The sequence below is a fragment of the Anopheles stephensi genome, chromosome 3 (assembly GCF_013141755.1).
Source record: "Anopheles stephensi strain Indian chromosome 3, UCI_ANSTEP_V1.0, whole genome shotgun sequence".
In the NCBI taxonomy this organism is placed as follows: Eukaryota; Metazoa; Arthropoda; class Insecta; order Diptera; family Culicidae; genus Anopheles; species Anopheles stephensi.
Window position 1 is genome coordinate 86,637,687 of NC_050203.1, and position 16,362 is coordinate 86,654,048.

General features: G+C 47.3%; 3 protein-coding genes across 3 annotated transcripts; 2 read left to right on the forward strand and 1 right to left on the reverse strand.

The window, feature by feature from the left end:
- Positions 1-313: 313 nt before the first annotated feature.
- Positions 314-4,620, forward strand: LOC118513986 (wee1-like protein kinase). The gene is made up of 3 exons (XM_036060416.1): positions 314-2,342; positions 2,417-2,562; positions 2,661-4,620. Exons 1-3 carry the CDS (start codon positions 727-729, stop codon positions 2,819-2,821), a joined length of 1,923 nt encoding a protein of 640 aa, XP_035916309.1. The 5' UTR covers positions 314-726; the 3' UTR covers positions 2,822-4,620.
- On the reverse strand, positions 4,612-9,485 carry LOC118513985 (cilia- and flagella-associated protein 251-like). The gene is given in 15 exon segments (XM_036060415.1): positions 4,612-5,696; positions 5,769-5,931; positions 5,993-6,067; positions 6,137-6,296; positions 6,364-6,572; positions 6,646-6,885; positions 6,947-7,081; positions 7,148-7,299; positions 7,365-7,504; positions 7,570-7,777; positions 7,830-7,953; positions 7,955-8,379; positions 8,444-8,729; positions 8,799-8,954; positions 9,021-9,485. Coding segments are annotated over 15 exon segments (2,763 nt in total). The 5' UTR covers positions 9,099-9,485; the 3' UTR covers positions 4,612-5,484.
- A 535-nt stretch (positions 9,486-10,020) lies between these two features.
- Positions 10,021-13,241, forward strand: LOC118513987. The gene has a single exon (XM_036060417.1). The coding sequence runs from the start codon at positions 10,955-10,957 to the stop codon at positions 12,785-12,787; it is 1,833 nt and encodes a 610-aa protein (XP_035916310.1). The 5' UTR covers positions 10,021-10,954; the 3' UTR covers positions 12,788-13,241.
- The last annotated feature ends 3,121 nt before the right edge of the window (positions 13,242-16,362 follow it).

A 16,362-nucleotide genomic window follows, 5' to 3' on the forward strand; every position in this document is an offset into this window, starting at 1 on the left:
TATTTTTTACCAAAAAAGTTTACTTTGCTAAACTTAAAAATAAACATCATATGTAATTAAGACACACGAAAAATGAATCACACATCTTGTGATTGCTACAAAAAAATGCTCTCATTTTATTCTCAAGAATACATTTTGTGTCAATTGTACCGTTCAAGTTCAAAGTAAAATAAAAAAACAATAAAGTTTATGGGAACAAAAACCGTTATTATTTTGTTCCTCTCAAATTTGGTAATTGGGAACAGTTCGTTCCACGCCGGAGCGGATCGAGTCATTCCGCAACGTTCGATCCCTTAGCACGCCGCTGTAAACGCATCATTTCCTTTACCCTGGTTTAAAAATACAAACGGCTTTTTAATAGTTGCTTGCATTTTGTGCTTTGTTTGTTGATTCATACCGTTTGTTCTGTTTGTGAATGTTACAAAACCTACCCGTAACTAAGTGCCATCCGTTTGTTACGTTATCAAGCAACGCAAAAGCCCGAAAAGAAGTGAAATTCAGCAAAAACAATCCCGTGGCGTCGTGTACCTGCGTTCCAGCTGCTGGTGTTTTGGTGGCGACGGCGTTAACGACGCGTCATCTGCTATGTTTTGTCCCTGCGTTGGAATTTGCATCGCAGTTGTCGTGAATACGTTTTAGGGTTGTGAACGATTACGTTCGAAATTCAAGCCCAGTGCTTGGCGTGTAAAGTGAAAGTGAAGAAACCGGTAGCTATTTGCATTCCTGATGGAAATTCACACGGAGAGCAGCGGCATTGATTCGTCGCCGGATATGAACATCAGTGCCGAACTCAGCAACCCTTCACCACACCGTTCGGCGACCGTCATGCCGCGGAAGCTGTCCTTCTCCGGCAACTCGCCGGAACGCAACCCCGTAGAACCGACGGTCCAAAAGCAACCATCGCTTTCACCACCGTATCGAAAGGTGCAGGCGCTCCGACTGTTCGATACGCCAGCAACGCCAAAAACCATTCTACAAAAGTCAACCAACACAATGTTCCGGCGGCAAGTGTTTGGCCCCGGTACGACGCTGTTTCCCGGGGCGAACAAACCAAGCGCCGACGGGGACGTGCTGGCCAAGCCGATGGACGGAGGGATGCCAATTTTCGTCACTGACAAACCGAAACCGGTTCCGCTTCACCGACGTTACGACGTGGGGCTACCGCCGGCCAATGTGAATCCCTTCACACCGCCCGCTATGTTTATGCGAACGAAGAAGCGCACCCGGCAGGAGGGCTCCGAAAGTGCCAAAGCAAGCATCGGTGACGGGAACAGCAACAAAAGCCAATTTCCGCCCATGTTTCCCATCAGTCGGCTCAACAAGAGTCGGCTTCCGTTTAGCGGTCCGGTGACACCGTTTGCCTTGAGGCAAGCGAACGATTCCACAACGAACCACACGCTGAAGCTGTTCAATATGGTGGAGGATGAAAGCGGAGAGTTCCGGCAGGCACCGAAGCGGCTCGCCCTGCAGGACTCGAACATTTCCCGGTACAAGAAGGAGTTTATCGAGCTGGCGCTGCTCGGGACGGGCGAGTTCGGGCAGGTCTTTCAGTGTCTTAACCGGCTGGACGGATGTGTGTACGCGATCAAGAAGAGCATCCGGCCGGTCGCGGGAAGTTCGTTCGAGAAAACGGCCCTGAACGAAGTTTACGCGCACGCCGTGCTCGGAAAGCACGAGAACGTGGTCCGGTACTATTCGGCCTGGGCCGAGAACGATCATATGTTGATCCAGAACGAGTTTTGCAACGGAGGCAGTCTGCAGACGGTGCTGCAGGAACGCTGTCTGAACGAATCGGAGCTCCGCACGCTGCTGTTGCACATTGCCGAGGGCCTCAAGTACATCCACTCGAATGATTTGGTCCATATGGATCTGAAAGCAGGCAACATTTTCCTTTCCAAAACACCGCTTCGCTCCGGGTCGGCACTGCACGGTGCTTCGGCCGGGCAGGTTGTAGCCGAATGTCCGGACGATGGCTTCGAGGATGTGTACGATGATCTGGAGAACGAGTATTTGGTGACGTACAAAATCGGCGACCTGGGACACGTCACTTCCATCAACGACCCACAGGTGGAGGAAGGCGATTGTCGCTATCTACCGAACGAGATACTGCAGGAGGACTATAATAATCTCCCGAAAGGGGACATCTTTTCGCTTGGCATCACGCTGTACGAGGCGGCCGGTGGTGGCCCACTGCCGAAGAATGGTACCGGATGGCATCAGCTGCGCAGTGGCCAGTTTCCCGATCTGCCCAACATTGGGAAAGATTTCAACGATCTCATCAAGCAGATGATGCACCCGAACCCGGAGAAGCGTCCGTCGTCTACGACAATCTTTAACCATCCGTAAGGACCAAATCTTAAGCTTTGCTTTGCATGGCCGTTTGCTTAATATCGCGATTTTTTTTTTGTCTCAATAGGGTATTATCGCCGGTCGATTCCAAAACCAAAGCTCAACTTTGTCTAGAGCTGAGCCTGGAGCGGCAGAAGAACGAGGTCCTGATGAGGAAGATCAAGGAACAGGCGAAGCTGCTCAAGTCAATCGAACAACATTCCCTCACACCAGGTACGAAACGCAATCGATGTTAGCTAAATCCAAATGTTAATTCGGATTCGACAGAGCAAATAAAACTAATCACTCAAACCGACCCGCTTTTCTTTCAGTTGCCACTTCAGTCGCGCGTAAGACGCGTTCCTCGGCAACGTCCCGTGAAACGGCCACCTCCGACCGTAAGCTACGTTCCTATTCGCACAAGAAGCGCACCACCAACCTTATCTCGAAGCGGAGAGGCATTCGGGACAGCAGCAAATCGAAGGATTATTAGAACGCGTTCGTGAGGCCATCGCGAGCGGCTCACTTCCGGATTGGTCAGACCCGTGTTTTGTTATAGTGCCTCTGTGTGCGTGAGTATGTTCCTCTGCACTACTTCATTGACCTGCTTGTAGGAGAGTAATCCCAAAGGTAATCTGTTGAATCATCGTGTCCAAAGGGTGCAAGTCCAGAAGTAAAACATGGATAGGAGCAGTTAAGAGAGTAATCATCTCACGATCATCACAAGATCACGCTCGAATGCGTCACAATACACTTCCGTTTTCCTTTTTTGTCACATGTTTTGTCCTTTTTTCCCACTTTTTTTAGAATAATTAATTTTTAATTCGTTTTTTTTCTCCTTTTTGTCTATCGTCTAAAAGAACAAAATTATTAAATGCCACTATATTTTTTTCTTTTTGCGCTAAATTTCTTTCTATTATTTTGCTTTGTCTCCTTTTTTTTCCTTTTTTGGCTTACTTTTGGCACCAGTTTTTTTTTTGTGTTTTGTTCTTAACTCGTTTAAAAATTGTTCCGTTTCACATCGGTCGAGCGACCGAATGGCTTTTTAAAGCGTTCAAAGCGTTGTTTAAAATTCGTCGTCTGGAATAAAGTTTTTTTTTATTGTTTAGACAGTTTGAGGAAGAAAAATCGCTCAATATAGTGAAGCAGACCGAGCACGCACACAGACACACACGTTAGAATAAGAAGTGTTTTTGGAAGCAAGCAATTACTTTACACTGAATTCACAATTCTCGATGTTTGTAAGTTTTTCGCGAAGACGAGAGCAAAGTAAGCGGAGAAGAGAAGGAATAAATCGAAAGCGAACGAAAGCGAGGAGCAGACAAGCAAACCAAAACGATGAACGATGAAATTCAATCCAAATGCAACGCTGCAGAAGAAGTGTAAAAGAAGAGCGTAGTGTTAGAAGAAGAAGAAAACTCCGTGGATCAGCAGGAAGCGAACAATATTGTGATCATAAATCTGGACGTGATGAAGCAAATCAACGAACGAACCGACAGAACATTGTGTAGCCTTATCGGGAAGAATTTGGGAGGAAGGGCGAGAGTATGGAGCTGTGTACGTAGTGTTTTGGGGATTTCAGGAGGAGCCTATTAAGCTCCCTGCCCGCAGCGAAACGAAACGAAAGGCTGTAAACTTGCCGTTGTTGTTGTTGTTGAACAAGAAACTCTAGGGAAACCAATCCAATTGCATCGATCGATACGTTTGAGATCCTTATTTGCGAGAGCCGTCTTTTAGTTAAGTAACCGCTAAGAAGTGATAGATCGGTACCGGAAGCGTACAGCACGTAGACGTAAGTAAACTTTATTGCGTTCCAGAACGTTGAGGATTACTGTTTTTCATATACCTATATATTATACATTGCCTAAGGAAAGAGAGAGAGAGGTGGTCCGGTGGTCGATGCGATACCGCCGCCGACCTTCACACGGCAGGACCGGGGTTCAAATCCCATCCAGACCACCTCCCCGTACGTAGGGCTGACTACTTTGCTACGGGTAAAATCAAGTCACTGAAAGCCAGAAATTGGCAGGCCGAGACCTCTCGAGAGGTTTGTAGTGCCAAGGAAGAAGAAGAAAGAAAGAGAAAAAACAGACACAGAGGGGAATGTCCTGAAGCGCCACAAGTCATAAGAAATCGTCCCCTGTCCCGTGAACCAGGTGGACCAAAACAGCGACGACACAATAGAGAGAGAGAGAGAGAGAGAGAGAGAGAGAGAGAGAGAGAGAGAGAGAGAGAGAGAGAGAGAGAGAGAGAGATGGAGTCAAGAGAAACACCAAATTCCAGCCCACAAAGCAGTAAAGATCAGTGAAAACAATGAAATGGAAAGCATGTGAAAATGAAAGGAATATTTGTGATTTTACTAAGTAAGCTAAATCGGCCGGTTTTGTGCGAAACGACGATCCCTTTTTTTCTTCCCCGGATCGATCCGGAGACATGGCTGGCGTAAGCCCACGTTCGGAGCGGTCCGGGTAACAATGGGGTTCCTCGTGCGTACCTGAGAGACACCAGCGCAACATAACCAACATATTCATGGTAGGTAAGGTAGGAGCTAGATATAGAGCTTTAAGGATGGAGAAACGTATAGGTAGAAAGATGGCAACTAATAATCATGATATAGAGCCCTCTAACTCCAAAATAACTTCGCACAACTTCGCATCCATAATGGGACGCTCGGAGGGCTGTAGGCAAGATCCAAGTGTTTGCCAAGTGTCATTCCAAAGCATCATCATCCGTTCACAGACAGTGCAGCAACGTTTGATGATCTCCGGTTGCCAGATGATATCATCACCAATCGCTCAAGTGCCACTAGTTCTTCCTTTTTTATAGCCGATGAGATCCAATATTTGCAAGATGATCCATCGATCGTCCAAAAGATCGTAATCCTTACCTAACTTCTCCCGATACTCAAGATTAATCTTTCTTCCTAGGAGCTGCTAGAACGTGCGAAGAGATAGAGTTTAGGGCTTTCCTTATTGTTATACTGTAGAGGTTATGGTAAGCGAGTGAGCGAGCGAGCGAGCAAAGAAGAAAATGACAAATGTATACTGTATTAATTTTTCACACCTGTAACCGAATAAAGGATAATAAAACTGATACAAAACGAAATGAAACGTGAAACACTCACATCGAGCAAAGTTACATCCAAACAGGAGGCATTCAGCAAAGCTTATCGGCGAACTCCTCGATACTGATGCAGTTAGTGCAGTCTTCAGCAGTTCCACACTCCGGTTCCGGATCTTCATCCTGCTCGTTTGATTCGAAAGCGGACGGGAAGAGGATTCTACAGTAGGCTTCCGTTGTTTTCGGGTCCATCGGTTCACCCATACTCGCTAGCAGCGTAATGAGCCTCACCAAATCTACCTTTTCACCTACAAATTCAAAATGGAGTACGGTTTTGGAGATAATTTGAATTAAACTACTCCCAAGCGAGCTTTCCCTACCGGATGATGTAGTAGCCCCGATATACGTGACGGCTGTCCGAATGTCCTCCGTGTTCGGTGGTCCTCCGGCCGCGGTACGATGGTTCAGGAAAAGCTTCATCACCTCCTCGAACGTTAGGAAGTATGTCCCGGTGAGTTCCATCTCTTTGCAGAGGTTTTGTTCCTGGACAAGTTCATAATTATTTTCCCTAGTTTCAGATCGTCGAAAGTCCGAACATCCTTACCTCATACTCGGTCATGTGGAATCCAATGCTACGCATGTAGTTCGGTACATCTTGAACATTCATCGCATCACGGAGCTATTAAGAGACCAACAATAATTATTAGATCAAAAGGCTGAACTTCCAATGATCCCTCAGATCACTTACCGTGAGTTCAGCATCTCCGTCACTATTCTTGGGAGATATTTGATTGTAGAAGAACAGGCTTAAGATCTCACGGACATAACAACCTCTCTTGCCACCGGGAAGAAGAGTACAAAAAGGATCTAGTCCCGCACCAGCATGCCTTATATTGTCCATCAAAGGACTTGAAACAGTAGAGTCGAAATCAATTTAAAATGTGTGCATGATGATCTCAATGTTACCTCGAATACCTTGTATTAATCTTCCACATGCTTACTGCATGATCGCCCTCGCCAAACGTGAAGGCACTCCGTACTGTCCAGGCCACTTGCAATCCTTTCAAACGCTTCGGATGTCCTCGCACTGCGAGATATTTGAACGGGTTTCCATCGATAGGAAGATGGTGTAGATAGATATTGCTGTTGGTGATGAACAGGAAGTAATCTTCCCCGGGAAGTTGCTGTAAAAGGAGGTACACATCAGCGATGTTTAACCTATATCTTTATACTGAACCTTTATCGTTCTCTTCTTACCCGTAGATACCGTGCTGGACCATCATGGAAAGGAGCTAAGAACGTATGCAGTATCTCCAAGGTTCTGGCATGGAATATCTTGAACTTGAGCTGATCATTTGCAACGAGAATCTGATTTCCCCCTGGTAAGACTAGAAATGCTGTTGGAAATGCGGACTGTTCAATTCGTTTTCGTCTCACAATCGACAGGGCCTCCAGCTGTACCATCTCATCCGAATTGATCGTGTACTGCACCATGTACTAATGTTTGAAGGGAAGGAAACTTAGGTTGTGAAGCGGAACAAAGAGCTGAGATGCTTACTCGATCCTCGCCGATGGAGACAAAGTCAGTTGCACCAAGAAATGCTAGATCCACTAATCTATGGCTGACGCATCGTCCAACCGACTGCCAATCGTCCTTGACACGAGCAACAAGAGTGATGGTATTGCTTTCGTCCTTAAAAATATGAAATTGGATCACGATCAAGCGAATGTAAGGAAATCATCATCCAAGTCTTCGTACCACACAAACGAGATGCTTGCTGTCCTCCGAAAACGAAACCAACCGGATCTTTTCGCTGGTAAACTGCAAAGGACTGCTACCGGCAAGGATCAACAAGTTGGGTTCCACCATCCAAAGAAATCCATTTTCGGCACCACCGGCCAAAAAGGTTCCTGCAAATAGAGGTCCCTTTTTGTGAGATGGATTCATAAAAGCTGCGGACTGACCTGATACCGACCGCATGGTGAATAGGCTAGCGTGGTGATACGTCCTCGCCGAGTTCGCTGAATCGGAACATCGAGAGCCAATCTCATCGATTTCGTCTGCAGATCGTACACAACAAATCGACCATTTCCATCACAGGTGCACAGCTCTGATCTGGAACAAAAGGATGATAGTCTTACAAAAGTCCTATTATTATCTGATCAGATAACTAAGAATACCTTGCCGCATGCACATCAAAAGCGGTAATGATGCTCGGGGACTGCAGAAATAGTTCCTGGATTTTGTTGTACACGATGTCGATGTCGTAGATCTTGCCGGACTTGGTGGCTGATACGAAGCCGCGCACAATCACCGGTCGTGCCTCAAACGAAACATCCTTCGGAGCGATGTCCTCTATGTTAAGTTCTACCTTTTTCTCGGAAGATTCTGAAAATACCAAAAGCTGAACTCTAGGGTATCTATGTCGTCACAGACTTACCCTCTTTTGGTGGTTGATCATCGGCATCGTTCGGTTCGGTCACAGACTTCCATTGGCGTGATTCTACCAGCTCGAACGAGAGAGTCCGGATCGGTTCCAGATCCTCTTGCTTGAACCAGTACAGGAATCTTCATCGAGTTGTCGTAGAACCGTATCTCCCCGTCATCATCTCCGGTAACGATTTTCTCATCACACGAACGGACCACATTTATCGAGGCGTACTTCAGGTGAAGATACTTGAGAAACTCCTTTCGCAGTACGGTTCCATCAGTTCCGTCAGAAAACTTGCGGTCGTTGCTCCAGAGGACAGCCATGCCTGCATCCGTTACTGATACGGCTCGATCCGTATGCTCCACAAACACGGTATCGTTGTAGTCTTGGAAACCATGCCTTTTCGGGACCTGAATGGATAGTTTCTGCTCCTTGCTGTCCCACGCACCAAACACGACGCCACTTTCAAGCGTCACCACAAACTGATTGCGACGACCACGATCCGGACAGAAATGAATCGTTTTAATGCGTCCTAGCCGTGATGGAAGTGTGATGCAACCTGTGAAGGTGTTACAAGTAGGATGAAATAGTACTCTACTGGGAAAATACTGGTGATTTCCTACCATCCGGGAAATCGTTTCCAACCGTCCAAGACCACAGCTTCAGTTGACTTCCCTGCTCGGAAGGTATCCCTCCACCTGCCAGAAGATACTTCCCGTCTCGGCTCAACGACACCGCACCAATTTCACCGTTCGCCTTGAACGGCTCAAAGATGGTCCTAATTGCGATCGGAGGATGATGGTTGTCTCCCCCAACCTGTCGATCCCACACGTTGATGCAGTAGGAACAGTCGGAGCTTACCACGAATCGTCCTGTTTCGTCACACCCGATCATGTTGACGACATTTTTCTAACCATCGAACAGGAGATAGCGTACCGTAAAGCTCCTGAGGACTTGAGGAAGACCCGATTTACTTACGTGTCCAACCACCGGCATTATCTTTTCACGCTCTCCATCGTAGCAGTAGAACAGGAGTGTGTTTCCTGAGGCCAACACAAGCTCCTTCCGTTCACGGGTTGTGCTGACGTTAAGCAAGGACACGCGTGGATTGAACCCAGACAACCAGGTTATGTGCTGTAATCGTGATGTACCGAAGTTAGGATATTACTCTACCATTTCTAATCACAAATCGATACTTACCAAAGGATGGCAACGATGATGAATGTTATCTCCTGATTGGACATCCTCTTTTGGACTGTATTCCACGAGTTCTCCCATTTTTGGAGGGATTTCTGTACTGATTTCAAACCCTAACTCCAGTTTAAAGAAAAAGTTCTCAAAAATTTGAAGTCCTACATAATAAACACGGACGCCACCTAGGACCGGTTGCTATGATATGCGTTCAAGCACTTCGGTTGTATTCACCTACTCTTTTAGGCGTTGCCAGGGTTACTATGGAAGCGTCGTTGATGTATTAACAGGAGTCCCTCCAAATTCTCTAGCATTGGGATTTGATTCCTGGGTCTTTTTCTATTTTCTTACAGATAGCTCGTCCACTAATAAAAAGCTAGGAACTGAAGCATAAGAAGAGATCAAAATATTCCTTCTCACGCCGTTCCCTAACGAATTCTTCGCAACGTTCACGGTCCATCTATAACCGAACCGCGTTCGAACGCTGACCTCTGCCTCGGTAATCGCAAAACGTTTCGGTTAATCAATTTCCGGTCAGTGACTCACAGTCCGCGACACGATCGTGCGAGGCAGCGAACGATCGATCGATCGTGTCCAGCTGTTTCGCGCGACGACCCTGAAGAAGTGCGTAAAACCCTGACGGTTGTGTTTCGTAACGATCGCGACCAGCTGTCCGCGACACTGCCTCGCCTTGGACGCCGTCATCATCCGGACCATCATCATCTGCTGCATACCGGCGATAATGTTTGCCCGTATGACTGACACACGGTAAAGGTCTACGCCTCTAGACTTGCCTGCGGTTACGCCGATTTGTCCATTTCCCCTTCCGTTGGTTGCATTTTAGCATTAACGCGATGAATAAATGATTTCGCGACTGGCATTGACCTGAGCAGCTTCAAGAGACATCTTCACAGAGCCGAAGAAGGGCATTAGCATATGACCGGATCAGTACGCGATTTTGGATGGGTTGGCGAGAACCGAAGATCCAGGCGCGAACAGGTTATATAATGACGATCGATTGGTATTAACTTATTCAATTTGATTCCTTAGAGGTTGAACTTTTCATCTCAGTTGTTGAGGACATCCAACAAAGTCATTGAAGGCGGGTTTGTCCAGTGTTATCTTGACGTATCCAAGAGCTGAGCTTCACATAGCATTACCTTCTCTTTCCCAAACATTTAAAAATACTTCCCGATACAAATTGACAGCTACTAAACCGAAATACTTTACTGCACATTCCATCCAGCTTCTGTTGTCATTTGCACAGCAGTGCGTCTGGTCTGAAATAGCCACAGCGCTCGCAAAAGGTTACGCCAGCCTTCCTACTAACCGTTGCACAACCGATTTGTCGCCTCGTGAAAAACGGGAAAAACGGGAAAACGGAAAAAGCGACCAATGTGCATTGGGCGCTCGCTCGGCCGGGAAAGTTTTCCACTCACCTGGCACAGTAACGTGACGAAGCTCTGACGTAGATATCTCCGTGCAGTCGCCAGCAAAGTTCGGAAGTACCACCGCGCGCACAATAGTTCGCCGGTTCGCTTTTTCGTAACGGCTGGATGTGGTGTAAAGCCCGAAAGGAACATGTGCCACTCGGCGCGGAACGTGACAGCGAAAGGACGTCCTTCCTACAGCTAACGGCGGGCACAGGTGCACCCGTCGTCGTTGGCTCGAAGTGAGGAGTTTTGTTTTGTTCAACATTTTCCCGAAGCGCGCGTCAGTATGGAAAGTGTCAGTTGTGGGATTTCCTGGGGGTTGTGGGTTTTTTGATGCAGTTAATGTGCTTATTATCGTACCAAAATTAACCTTCCGCTGAATCTCTGCACATTGCATGGCTACGAGAAACGTCACTGGACATGTTCCTTTGAGAAATTCCAATCTCCATCTCAGCTAGCCATGAAAAAGCATAACTTCTGTCAAAGTCTTTGAAACCCCTTCGGAGAGAGATGTCATCCAAAGGACATCGCTGTTCCCTGCCGGTGGTTCTTCGATTGGGTGATTCCTTGACGCATCTGCCCCCAATCCTTCCCGGAACAACATTCGCTGGTCGATTTCTCCGGTACATCCGATCCCTTCTGCTCATCTCACCGGATCATCCCGAAACGCACCTGTACTATCGCAGCCGGTCGAAAATAGCAGCCGAAAATGCAAGACTTGTCCGAGAACTTCCACCCTTCATCGTGCACCCGTTCAGCAGCTTCCGTAAGTGTTGGGAGATGTTGATGTACTTCGTGTTGACGCTTCATCTCGTGACGCTTGCATTCGCGTTCGCATTCGCACCGCATCTTCCCTATAAAATCCTGTGGAGGATACAACTCTTCGACTGTGTGCTGTGTGCGATACTTGGGATGGAGTTCGGCCTGAAGCTGGTCACTGGATACGTCAGCCAAGGAGAAGTGGTACTGGAACCAAGTCGGATTGTGCGGTACCGATTGCGCTGGTGGAATGTGGTCAACAGGATGCTGCTGTTCGTACCGTATGTGCTGCTGTTGGACGAGCTGGTGCGAGCGTTCTATCAGGATGCTGTGGCCGCTTACCTGTGTCTGGTGATCTACCTGTATCTGCTCTGCATCTGGCGCTTTCGATCCATCAACTGGTACTTTGCAACTGTCGCTCGAAGTTTGTTTTGTCTGTCCGAGAAGCAGATTCGTTATCTGGAACCCATCATGGACACGATGTATGTGCTGCACTGGACTGCCTGCCTACTGTACGTCGTGCCCATGTTGACTCTATCACTTCTCGGAAACAACGAGTTTGAAGCTAGCTTCCTGGTGGATGTGCTCTGGAGTCATGATCAACAACGAGACTCGGCTCTGTACCCAATCACTCACCGAAACCGTTTGCCCCCAGTCAGCGATGTTCGAGGCTACTTCCAAGAACGCCTGCCCAAGGCCTCCATTTGCGGAGATTTCCTTTCCGCACGGGTGGACGATGTCGAGCACAATGTCTCCGTGACCTACCGATATCTGCGTGCCTTGATGATCACGCTCAAGATAAGTGTACAGGGAGGACACTCTCTCTCAGTCGCCCATCACTTCCTGCACGAATGGACCCAATCGCTGCTACTTCTCGGCGGATGGATCTGGTCCACCTACATCCTGCTCCTGCTCATCCGAACCATCATAACAGCGGATGCCAGCGAAACACAGTACGATGAGATACTGAACGAAATCGATGCTTTCTGCCGAAGGATGCGTCTCCGGGACAAAATCCACCGGAAGATGAGTCGCCATTTTGCCTGTCACTATCGCATGCACTACTTCGACGTACGGCCCATCCGAATGCAAGCCTCAGACAATCTACGTCGCACAGTGCTGATGGAGATCTCCTTTCAACCGTTCCTAATCCGCTGTGATGTCTTCCGAGATCTTCCACCGTACGTACTGCAGGACATTGCCGATGAGCTGAAGTTCATGATATATCTGGAGGAGGACACCATCATCACGGCTGGTACTGTGGCTAATACGATGTACTTTCTGGCGATCGGCACAGCTGCCGTCTACACACCCGATGGGTTGGAGTTGGGTCATGTGATCGATGGGGCAAACTTTGGAGCGATCGCACTCTTCCGACCGGATGCTCAGCATACGGTGAATGTGGTAGCGTTGGAGGTGTGTGAGGTGTATCGGTTGGAACGGGCAAGCTTCCAGAAGCTCATCAAACCCCACAGCTATCTGTTGGGACATGTTGCGAAGCAGGCAGACAAGCGAATCGCGGAAAGGAATCTTTTGATCAACGAATATCCCGACGAGCAGTACTTCGATACCTTTTTTTACTGAGCTGTTGTGAGTTCTGTGAGTTGGATAATAAAATGGCTCAAAGGAGAGTTATCGGTTCCACACCAAGGACATGTCTTGAATGTTTTAATCGGGTAGAATTAAGGATCCACGCTAGCTTCAGCAATATCCTTCGATTTGCAGCTGCTCGCGTGAATATATCTTTAAATTAGCATGCATTTATGTCCTTATGTCCTTCAATTATATCTCCATATTAATAAGTTATTAATTAAATTTTATCCTCTGAAAATAAATTCTAGGTTCTTGCCTACTGACGCTCCATTACTGTCGATCGTTCAACTCATCCATTTGTATGTCCACCGAACGTCTACCAAGAGTTAATCTTACGCAACGTTCACACGCCAAAACTGGACCGAAACCGTACAAACGCCTCGGTAAGCTCCATCCGAGCTGATCGTATTTCCGCATTTTGAATTGTAGATTGTGACGAAGCGAACAACCTGCCCACCGAAGCCAACGACCGACGGCGAAGCGTCCTTCGAAACAAAAAAAAGCACGCCGAGACACGCTCATATCCTTGACCGAGGCCGATTCAACCGATTCCATTAAGTCATCCACATGTGTGTGCCACCTGAGCCGTCGGTGGGGGATGTGTTAATTAACAATTCCATCATACGAAACGGTCTGAGGAAACGGTTTCGGGGGTGCGCCAACCCAGGCTCCAACCGATTTGTTCGACAACTGCAGGGCACTGTCGTAACGCGGTTTTCGGTCGGTTAAAAGAAAACCTGAGCGTATGAAAAACCGTCCTAAACAGGTTACCTGGCTGTGTGGCATGTTGTGGCGGCATTGGTGGCATCGGTGCGATGCAAAAGTCACGTTTTCCGGTGGTATGTCGAGCGATTACGGAAAACACCGCTTCGGCAAACGTCGTCTCCGGGAAAACGGTGACATTTCGTGTTGTGGCCGCTTTGTTTTTCCCGTGGAGGGGTTGAAGGAGTTTTCCCGCCTCATCAATGTGTCACCGGTGCAATGGCAACAGAAGGGCGCTCAACGTGATTCGGCGAGAGCGAACTTCTGCCATTCTTTCACACTGTCCTTGGAAGGTTTCCGTACAACCGTTCCGGACCTGTACGTCTTTGTTTCTTTTCATTGCAAGTGGGATTTTTGTTTGTGATGGGACATTTTGTGGTAATTACTAATTAATGAGGATGCAAAAAAAAAGGAAAAAAATTGTATGACGCACTGTAACACCCTCAAGAAGAGAAATTGATGATTGCATAATGTTAAGCCCCACCGACTGACACTCCAATCGATCATATCAATCGCCGCCGGTGGGGCTTGTGCTTATTTTCAGCATGCCTGACACTCTGATAGCGTCTGGACGACCTTCACAGACGGCAGGGCCTTAGATAATTGTGGAATTTGTGAATGGTATTTTGAATGACCGCCTGACAAGCGGTATGCGATAATGAGGGATGATGCAACACAGCGACCACTTGAAGTAAATACATATTTTAGTGTAACTTCCAATTAAGAAAAATCAATAGCTCTCACGGTACGCTCCGGATGCCCTAGATTACCCTTTTTTCCTTCGCGCGATTGCATGCCACTAACCCCATTTGTAATTTCCTTCCTTGTTAGCGCGTTATGCCACCAGCATAACGCTTGCACCGTGACACACTGACGGCCCGGGTACCGGTTGCAGCTACCCCAGCGTCCCTGTATCGGGGTTCGTGGGTTCAATTTCACTGCCACACACACACACACACACCGCTTGGGTACGACGCCGTTCGCGTCCCTTCTTTGCGACTGTCCTGTCGGCCATCCTTTCGACGCCATCAACCATGGTCATTGCCGCCGGTAGTTGTTGCTGCTGCTAAAACCGGTTGTGACCGAGAAAAATGTGCTGACCGGAGCGTGTACGACACTATGATTACGGTTATGATGTTGATGATGATAATAGCAACAATGCCTGGTGGTGGTGGCGGCGATGATGGTACGAGAGCCCCAGTGAAGATGGTGACAGAAAGCCTCCTAACATGGCCATGACCTTCACACTTGTGCGCTCGCCCGAATGTGTCACCGGAGTGTGTGTTTGGAAGGGTGATTACATGTTTCATCGTGAGGGAAAATGGAAAATTGGAACCCTTTTTTTAACTCCTTCCTGCTCGATCTGCATGCATCACAACCCAAAGAAAAGCGCAAGTAACGTAATAGTGTTACTTGTTGATAGGTACGAGGCCTTGTCCCGGAGGTCCAAATCCCTGGACCTAGCTCAAGTACAGGTCCCCGTTACTGAAAACAACTCATCTGGTCACCTTAACCCTAACGTTCAACACATCCAACGCAGCCCGATCTCTGCTTGTTAGGTTGGGGTGAAATTCTTCGTATAACAAGTTGACTGTTTACTTCCAGAGTTCCAGTGTTCCACAAACACTAACATAGTGAGAGGCAGAGGACACACTGCGTTATGTTTGATGTTTATATCTAGCAAAGTGCAACCCATGCAAAACAAAGCTGTTACACTAAAGATGACCATCGTGTGCTCCGCCTGTTGCAACTTCACGCGAGGTCTCACCCTGCACGAGGACACAGCGCTCAACGGTTGTTTGTGCTTTCGCAAGATTTACAGAGCAAGTGAAGCGATGCCTCAAAAACAATTCTTCTATCAATTGCGTAATGATTGATAACATTGATAATACCTCTTCTTTAATTCAGCAACATGTTGCGCAATGTTCTCTCGGAAAGCACAAAAAGAACGATTGCAAATGTGCAAATGTATGCAAGTATGCGCAATCGTTTATCGGTCATTAGCGTGTCCGCTGCGTCACCGACGTTAGATTTTTCAATATTAAATAACAATTATCAAGTCCCAAGCGGTACAGGGACCACCGCGTGCTCGGTCGATAGCGCAACGAGCCAGCCAGCCAAGAGATAAGCCACCCAGGGCCCATCAGTTGCTTCGTAAGCCTTCCCGGTAGTTTTCCGTCCTCGTGCTCTCCGGTACGGACCTTCTTCAATTCTTTGCTGCCGTCCCGCAAACCCCGTCCCCGTTGGGCGACAAACAAAACAGTGAGCAAAATGAGCGATAAAAAACAATCGTATTATGCAATAAGCTCACATCGACTGATTAAATATACACACACACACACACACACACACACACACAGCGTTACAGGCCGCAGTAGGGGTAGGTTTTTGTTTACATCGTACTTCCCGGTCGTGTACCCCGCTGCCGTTTCCCGCATTTCCCGCAACAATACTGTGACCGATTAGGCTGGTGCGATTTCTGGGCAAAGATCAAGCATGTTGCCACGTGAGGATTGGGGATGGGGATTTGTTATTTTTTTCTTCTTCCTGTTGTAAAGTTTTCCGTTGTTATTATCAATGGTTTGGTCTCACCCTTTCAGCATACGCTGTAAGCTCTGTTCAAGAATATTTATGGGAATGTAATTTATATAGAAAATAGATTTTTTTATTAAAAATGTAATACAACTTATTACATTTAAAAAAAGATATAAACTCGGGTTTAAAGAATTTCAGAACAGATTCACTTTGAAAAATAATCACTCATACTCATCACTCATCACTGCTAAGTACATGCTTTGAGTGAT

Bases quoted from the DNA above. Each gene is read 5' to 3' on its own strand.
- LOC118513986 (XM_036060416.1), top strand. From the start codon at position 727: ATGGAAATTCACACGGAGAGCAGCGGCATTGATTCGTCGCCGGATATG. The intron at 2,343-2,416 runs GTAAGGACCAAA...TTGTCTCAATAG, and splicing joins ACGACAATCTTTAACCATCC to GGTATTATCGCCGGTCGATT. The intron at 2,563-2,660 runs GTACGAAACGCA...CTTTTCTTTCAG, and splicing joins ACAACATTCCCTCACACCAG to TTGCCACTTCAGTCGCGCGT.
- LOC118513987 (XM_036060417.1), top strand. From the start codon at position 10,955: ATGTCATCCAAAGGACATCGCTGTTCCCTGCCGGTGGTTCTTCGATTG.